The sequence below is a fragment of the Triticum aestivum genome, chromosome 4B (genome assembly GCF_018294505.1).
Source record: "Triticum aestivum cultivar Chinese Spring chromosome 4B, IWGSC CS RefSeq v2.1, whole genome shotgun sequence".
NCBI classification, from domain to species: Eukaryota; Viridiplantae; Streptophyta; class Magnoliopsida; order Poales; family Poaceae; genus Triticum; species Triticum aestivum.
The window spans coordinates 195344538-195353482 of record NC_057804.1 but is presented as its reverse complement, the minus strand read 5'-3'; the positions used below and the strand labels follow the sequence as shown (position 1 = coordinate 195353482).

Genomic DNA, 8945 nt, shown 5'->3' with positions numbered 1-8945 from the left:
CAGCGGGGTCCATAAGGAAACTAAGGGATATTAAGGCCTCCTTTTGATAGAGAATTGGAACAAAGCATTAACACATAACGAATACATGAACTCCTCAAACTACGGTCATCACCGGAAAGTATCCCAATTATTGTCACCTTGGGGTTTACAGATCATAACACATAATAGGTGCATACGGCTTGCAAGATCGGATCTAGAACATAGATATAATGGTGAAAACATAAACGGTTCACGTCTGAAATCATGGCACTCAGGCCCTAGTGACAAGCATTAAGCATAGCAAAGTCATAGCAACATCAATCTCAGAACATAGTGGATACTAGGGATCAAGCCCTAACAAAACTAACTCAAACATGATGAATCTCATCCAACTCCTCACCGACCAGTGAGCCTACGAAGGAATTACTCACTTCAAGCAGTGAGCGTCATGAAATTCGTGATGGAGGATGGTTGATGATGATGAAGATCGAAGACCCCCCTCTCCAGAGCCCTGATCGGGCTCCAGATCTGGCCTCCCAATGAAGAATAGGAAGTGGCGGCGGCTCCGTATCGTAAAACGCAATGAAACTTCCTCTCCTATTTTTTCTGGAAAAACAAGATTTTATAGCGTTGGAATTATGGTCAGCGGAGCCTCGAGGGCCCCACCACCCACCAGGGCCCACTAGAGGGGCGTGGCGTGCCTGGCGTCTTGTGGGCAGCCAGGGCCCCCCTCTAGTGGGTCTTGGTTCTAGTATTTTTTATTTATTGCAAAATAATTCTCGAAAAAGTTTTGTCCAAATCTAAGAACTTTTATTTCTGCACAAAAACAACACCATGGTAGTTCTGCTGAAAATAGCGTCAGTCTGGGTTAGTTTCATTCAAATCATGCAAATTAGAGTCCAAAACAAGAGCAAAAGCGTTAGGAGAAGTAGATACGATGGAGAGTATCACGTTCCACCCATCTTCGCTTCTTACCTCCTCCTAGATCGATCTATGATATCCCGGGTACCTACAGGGCCTTCGAATGAGAAGAAGACAAAAGACAACTCCGTTGCGAATCACACATACAAATAACGTCAATTAGGCAAAATGATCTAACAAGTGTGCACACATACCAAAGGGTTGCAAGGCCTTTCCTCAACCCATTGCCTTAGTGAATTACTCACACATCGTGATCGGATCGCACGAAGAAATCATTGAAGACGTCATAAGGATGAATGATTGATGAATTGTCTTACAATAGTTGCGGATTGTGATGCATCGATTACAAGTACAACTAACTTGAGAGAATGACTAGGTGGTGATGGCTATGGAGATGAGATGGAAAATGTCGGCCACTAGGGTTCGTGAATGGCTCCTGATGGTGCTCTGCAATATTTTCCGACTCCTTTGTTGCGAACCAGACTTGGGCCCTTTTATAAAATGTGTTTGGTTGGACGATACAGTGCTGATGGTGGTGAGTACGGCTGCTGGTACGAGCGGGCATGCTCATACCGAGCCCCGTCTTTTGCTTTGTTGCCTTCATGGCGACCCCATTTGGCTTGGCTTGGCTCCCACACTTTGTGTTTCCTTCTATGTGATGATTTTCTTCCATGATTGGGTCCAGTTCCTAGGGAAACACATTAAACAAAGGATTTCACAATTTGTTGCATTCATTAGTCATTAGTGGCAATATCCAAGTGACCCTCTTGGATATTCCGGTATTATCAGGTTTAAATAATGGTGGAATGTGCAAAAAATCACTCATCAGGAGCCAACTTTTTTCTTCGTGTATAAAAGGATAGGCAACCGACAAGAGGAAAGGGGAAGGAAGAATTAGAACATAAGGGGCTCACTATGCAGTCTATAAGCAGTGAGTTCTCTCTCGATACACATGAAAAGAAACACATAGCACGAGTAGGGTGTTACACCATCGCCGGTGGCCTAAATGCCTGAACCTGGGTAAACTGCCTCACTGTGACTCATGGAGCGACGAGGGTGTTTTCACCCTTGACCGAACAATCTAAGAACTCATCTCTAGTTTCTATATCGACGATCACCTATTGACAAGTGGAGAAACAATGGAAGTCGATCTTTCCCATCACTACCCCGAACAACATGAAGTGATCCTATGGCATCTTGTCCATGATCGCTTGCCATCTGGAGTCTTAGCTTCAACGTCATGGACTCGGAGCTTTGTTGTTTTTGTGGCAGGGTCGAGAGTGTTGAGCATGCCCTCCTGTTTTGTCCGCATGCATGGGAAGTGTGGGAGGAAGTGAAGCACACCTTCAACATTAGTCTTGATGGTCTTGCCTTGTCATGGCTCTTCCACTTCCTACCGGGAGCATGCAAACTGTCGGCTATGATGCTAGCTATTGCGGTCTGGCACATATGGGGGCACGTAACTCTACGAGGAACAACAACGAGCCTCTCATCCGCATCACACTTCCCTGAAGATTACTTATGTTGACTTGATTGTGCAACATCTTTATAACCTGTCCCATGTTCACAATCATGAGATCCATGCATCAAGCCCTTCTTGGTCTCCTCCGTCGCCAGGGTCCATTGTTTTTTTCCTCTGATGCTACTATATTTGATGAACTCGACATGTATGGTTATGGCAGCGTCCTTCTAGATCATGGTCGCCAGTGCATGCTTGTTTGTTATGAGGCTCTCCCAAGCACTATGAATCCTGAGCTGGCAGAAGCCATTGCTCTTTGCCGAGAAGTTGTTTTGGCGCGCGAGGAGAACATCAACTCGGTCATCTTTGCCTCGGATTGCCTTTCCCTAGTGCATCACCTCAATTCTTCAGCCCGCGATTGCTCGTATGTGGGGTTTGTAGTGGCTGGTATCAAATGTGCATTGTCGAGCTTCATATCTGTGACTTCAGACATGTTCCTCGGTGGTACAATGTAGTGGCTCATATTTTAGCTAAATCATGTATGAACACTAATGGCCTTTCGCTCGAATTGTATCCGAGAAACTCTATGGAATTTTCGAAAAAAAAGGAAACTCCATGTAATCTTTTTTACGTCAACTATGTGTAAGCTTTGTTGCTTAATTATTACGGACGTTCTTAAAAAAAGGGAAACGTTTCTAGCCGGTGCGCTGGCTGAAACGCCCGCCGATCGCGCGCACGCACACCACGTGCCAGGGCCCCACGCGTCTAGAAACAACTTCCTTTTCCTTATCTTCTTTCACCACCGCCCGCATCCCATCTCCGTTCTTGCTGCTCTCTCCCCTTTTCCATAACTACGCCATGCTTCTCCCTCCTCCCCGCAGCAAATCACAACAAGGACTACCCAAAATAGATCACCGTGCGGCAGTGCCTTGCTGCTGCAAGCTCCATGGCCGTACTCATCTGCTGGGCGCAGGCCATGACCGGATTCGAGCCATCTAGGAAGGGGATTTTATTTGCGCCATGGACGAGCTGCTAGCGGCGTCAATGGAGAGGTTGGCTGGGGGCGCCTCCTACATAAGCTACATCCGGCCATGGAGGTGCTGGATCCGGCCTCACGGTTTTGCTGGAAAACGTCCCACGCAGGTGCTGAAACGCCCGCCATTAGTGCTACCTTCCCGCCTCCCGCCGGTGCTGGAATCATCAAACAGTGGTGCTGGAACCGGCCACTACGGCTGCTACAACCCGCCGTCACAATTGCTGGAACCAACCATCGTGGGTGCTACAAGCTGTGGGCGTCGTTGCTGGAACCGGCAGCATGAGGAGCTACAACCGGCAATCCCATTTGCTACCAACAGCACCACCATTTGCTGGAACGGGCCAACTGTTTTGCTGCAACCAACACGAGGCGCTGCCACGACGGCGACGGGCGTGGTGCCGGGGGCAAACTGCGGCGTAGAGTTTGCTGCAACCAGCAAACTAGAAGCTGGAACTGATGTAATCTTCTGCTACATCGACAGAGTGGTGCTAGGGCGGCGATGGGGGATGACGCCACGATTGCCACAACCGGCAATTGTAAAAGCCTCAACTGGTATAGAAAAAGTTTCAACCATGGAAAAAAGCTACAACTGGCGTAGAGGAAAAGCTTCGAACGTGGAGAAAAGCTTCAGCCCGTGTAAAAATGTTTCGATCGAAATCAGAAAAAGCTTCAACCATACAGAAAAAAGCTTCAACCGGTGTAATAAAGGCTTCCATCGTGAATCTTCAAAAACCGGGGCCGTCTGCTGACAATGTATGAGCGGTGACGCCCGAAGCTACGGCCTGTGGCATGGTGCTGCTGCGACAGGCGTGTTACTATGGCGGCGACTAGTTGCTACAAGGACGGAGGCATCAGGCGTCTTGCAAAATGGCGGACGTTGCTACAGGGCGACGACTGGATGCTGCGACGGCGCCCTGCTGAAACCGGCGAGGAAGGCGTCCTGCTGGAACCGGTGGGGAAGGCGAGTGGCGGCGAGCCGGCAGCACTCTCATATCCATGGAGTGCAAGGTTGCTGTAGGGACGTCAATAGTAGAAGATGGATTTTTTTTTTCTGCGTTGAAAGAGTAGGAGCCTAGGAGGAAGACAACAATTCATTTTTGAAGTCAATCGTACGGTATGAATCATTTTAATCGTATGACCGCCAGTGGACCGGCCGAAAGATTCGGCCGGCGCGCCGGCGCGTATTACTCGCCAAATTTTTTTTTTACTATCCACCACGGTACGTCCACTTTTATCAGCACCCGCACGTACAATCCACACGTGACCGTGACGTGAGTGAAAATATCCAACAAAAAAAAAACAGTTTACACTCTGTATAACGAACGAACAAACAAACAAACAACTCGATGAGTTATCTATCTATCCATGCATCATTTCCGGCCGTGCATGCAGAACTAGGTTTCAAATTTCGATAATCTGTTAGTTCCCTCCAGTCGATCTCGATCTCGATCTTATATATACACGCTCCACATCCCACCATCCATCATCATCAGCAACACGTACGTAGCGAGCCAACCTTCAATGGCGTCGTCCGCCATGCACGTATCCATTCTTTCCCTCCTCCTCCTAGGCACCACAGTGAGCATCCCGCGCGCCTCTTCTCGAGCCGTCCCCTCCCAGTCCGACGGCGGCGCCACCGGCGGCAAGGCCGTGTACACCAAGGTCTGCGACGCGTCCCGGTTCATGGCGGCCGGGCTGGACATGTCCAAGTACCGCTACTGCAACGCGTCGCTTCCGTACGGCGACCGTGTGCGCGATCTCATCGGCTGGATGACGGTGGAGGAGAAGGTGTCCAACCTCGGCGACTGGGCTGACGGCGCGCCCCGCGTCGGCCTTCCCCAGTACAAGTGGTGGTCGGAGGCGCTACACGGGCTGTCCAGCACCGGCCCCACCACCAAGTTCGACGACCCCAAGAAACCGCGTCTCCACTCCGGCCGCGCCGCCGTCTTCAACGGCACCGTCTTCGCTAACGTCATCAACAGCGCCGCCTCCTTCAACGAGTCCCTCTGGCAGTCCATCGGCCAGGTACGCACGTTACGTGTCGTCGGTGCCACGTCTGCTCTTTTTCATAATATCTCATCATATAGAGTGCGTCTAACAACAGATCTGGTGGCATGGCAGGCGATCTCGACGGAGGCCCGAGCGATGTACAACCTGGGCAAGGGAGGGCTGACGTACTGGAGCCCCAACATCAACGTGGTGCGCGACCCGAGGTGGGGCCGCGCGCTGGAGACGCCCGGCGAGGACCCCTTCGTCGTCGGCCGCTACGCCGTCAATTTCGTGCGCGGCATGCAGGACGTCCCGGGCCACGAGGTGGCCTCCGACCCCATGTCCCGGCCGCTCAAGACCTCCGCGTGCTGCAAGCACTACGCCGCCTACGACGTGGACGACTGGTACGGCCACACGCGGTTCAAGTTCGACGCCCGCGTCGAGGAGCGCGACATGGTCGAGACCTTCCAGCGCCCGTTCGAGATGTGCGTCCGCCACGGCGACGTCAGCAGCGTCATGTGCTCCTACAACCGCGTCAACGGCATCCCGGCCTGCGCCGACGCGCGCCTCCTCTCCGGCACCATCCGCCGCGACTGGGGCCTCCACGGCTACATCGTCTCCGACTGCGACGCCGTGCGCGTCATGACCGACAACGCCACATGGCTGGGCTACACCGCGGTCGAGTCCACCGCCGCCGTGCTCAAGGCCGGGCTCGACCTCGACTGCGGCGAGAGCTGGATCGTGCAGAACGGCAAGCCCGTCATGGACTTCCTCACCACCTATGGCCTGGAAGCCGTCCAAAAGGGCAAGACGCGCGAGTCCGACGTCGACAACGCGCTCACCAACCTCTACATGACGCTCATGAGGCTCGGCTACTTCGACGGCATGCCCAGGTACGAGTCCCTCAACGAGAAGGACATCTGCAGCGACGACCACAGGAGCCTCGCCCTCGACGGGGCCAGACAGGGCATGGTGCTCCTCAAGAACCACGGCGGCCTGCTCCCCCTTGACCCCAAGAAGTTCGGCGCCGTGGCCGTCCGCGGCCCACATGCCGAGGCGCCTGAAAAGATCATGGACGGAGACTACACAGGTGATCAGCCCTTCTCTAGCTGCTGCTGTACTACGTACACCTCACATGTCACGACACATGACCTACTCACATGTTACACATTCTCTTGGATGAAATTTGTAAATGCAGGGCCGCCTTGCCGGTACGTGACGCCGCGAGATGGCATAAGCAAGGACGTGAAGATCTCGCACGACGCAAACTTGACCATCTACTTCGGTGGCATAAACATGCACATCGAGAGGGAGGGCAACGACAGGGAGGATCTCCTCCTGCCCAAGAACCAGACGGAGCAGATCCTCCATATCGCGGCGGCATCGCCTAACCCGATCGTCCTCGTGATCCTGTCCGGCGGCGGCATCGACATCTCCTTCGCGCAGGGCAACCCCAAGATCGGCGCCATCCTCTGGGCCGGGTACCCTGGTGGGGAAGGTGGCAACGCCATTGCTGATGTCATCTTCGGAAGATACAGTCCAGGTAAAGAAAGATGCAAAGTTTATTATTCCGATCAAATTAATTTTGGATTCTGATTTTCTGACACATCGCTAGAACCTTCTGATGTAATTGCATGATCGAGCAGGAGGACGGCTGCCATTGACATGGTTCAAGAACAAGTACATCCACCAGATTCCTATGACGTCCATGGAGCTACGGCCGCGGCCGGACCACGGATATCCGGGGAGGACGTACAAGTTCTACGACGGGCCGGAGGTGCTTTATCGGTTCGGCCACGGCCTGAGCTACACCAAGTTCCGATACGAGACCAGCGCTGGCAACGGCACCGCAGTCACCCTCGCCGCCGGCGGGCACTGCAAGCGGCTCAGCTACAAGGCCGGCGCCGTGGACGCTACACCGTCCTGCCCCGCCATCGACGTCGCGAGCCACTCCTGCAAAGAGACCGTGGACTTCAACGTCAGCGTCGTCAATGGCGGTGACGTGGACGGCAGCCACACGGTGCTGGTGTACACTGTGCCGCCGCCCGAGGTGGCCGGCGCGCCCATCAAGCAGGTGGTGGCGTTCCAGAGGGTGTTTGTGAAGGCGGGCGGCGCAGCGACCGTGGGGTTCTCGCTCAAGGTGTGCGAGGCGTTTGGCATCGTGGAGAAGACGGCTTACACCGTCGTGCCGTCAGGGGTCAGCACCGTCCTCCTTGAGAACGGTGACACGTCGTCGCCGTCGTCGGTGTCTTTCCCCGTCAAGATCAACTTCTCTACTTAGATTAGTTTTCCTCGGTTCTTTTGCGGCGTTTTAGGACGGTTTCATTCTTTTATTTTTCCTATGTTAGCTTATCAGTAATTAATAGAGTAGTATTCAGCATCCTGCTGAATAGTTTGTACTACCTTCAGTGTCAAAGGGAACGTCCTGTTCCTGTAGATTTCTCAGTTATAAGATGGTTGAATCAAATGATGGATTAATACAGCAAATTTCGCGTTGCTATATATATATGGCAAAAAATCATTGGCTCGGCGTTTCTTATCTAGACACATTTTTCTTCAGTGAGAACCGTGCTTATTAAACAGACGTTCCTATAAACATGGAGATGATAGATCAGAGAAAGTCTACTTTTACTTCCTCAGCTTTTTTGTGCTTACACAATTCTCAGACCCCACGCTCGCTCGCTGGAACTGCTCCAGAAAGTAAGGGCGATTGTTTAGGCGACGGTTCCCCTTGGTGAACTCCGGCGAGGAAACGGCTTCCTGTTTGTACTCTATTTTCCGATCAAAGTTAGTATGATCTTTCTCTAAAAATTACTCTACTATTTTGTGCTCTTTGGGTCGCCACTTTCCACATATACGAAATCATTACCCAGTCATTGGTCAAAACCTCTTAATTTGTGTTGGGTAGTCGGTTTAAAAGATCAGGGATCAAGTTGTGTGGTTTTAGAGTCGAGGAGCCAAAACTTAGCATAGCTATTATTTGTGGGATAAATAGTTTATATTTTTCTAAATTGAATAGCCTAATCGGGAAAATATTACAAATTCAGAAATTGTTATATGTCAGTAGTGGAGCCGTAGAATGCTTGCCACTCGGTGTCTCGCTCCATTAGAGATGCTTTCTACTTTTGATGAATTTTTATAATAGATTTAATCCTTTCCCAAAAAACAACCCAAAAAAACAAATTGTACCTTGGTTACTGACATTTTCATCCGTTCACCAACAAAATTGTATTTTTTATTTGATGAGGCGGTACTAAACTTTTAAGCGTTCATCTGCTAGAAAAGAAAAACGTTTTATCCTAAATTTCGTACCTGGGCTGCGCGCTGAGGCCCAGCGACGCCAGCCGACCTATTTGCCGCACAGCGCGTTAAATAGTCAGAGCTTCGCACATGTCGCCCATTACTTGGCCAGCTCGTTTTCGTTTCATTCCATATTCTGTTTTTTACGTTCCTTTCTCTTCTTCTTTCCTATTTCTTTTGACCCTTTTTCCCTTCGAAGTTTAGTTTATTTTTATCTTTTTTCATAAATTCAAAAGAAAAAGCTCAGAATTTCATATTTCG

The 8945-nt window shown here is 51.1% G+C and overlaps 1 protein-coding gene across 1 annotated transcript; it reads left to right on the top strand.

Annotated features, from left to right (window-relative positions):
• The first annotated feature begins 4873 nt into the window (after positions 1-4873).
• LOC123094721 (probable beta-D-xylosidase 2) lies at positions 4874-7871 on the top strand. Its single transcript, XM_044516656.1, has 4 exons — positions 4874-5420; positions 5517-6474; positions 6583-6927; positions 7031-7871. The coding sequence occupies exons 1-4, from the start codon at positions 4917-4919 to the stop codon at positions 7663-7665; spliced, it is 2442 nt and encodes an 813-aa protein (XP_044372591.1). The 5' UTR covers positions 4874-4916; the 3' UTR covers positions 7666-7871.
• The last annotated feature ends 1074 nt before the right edge of the window (positions 7872-8945 follow it).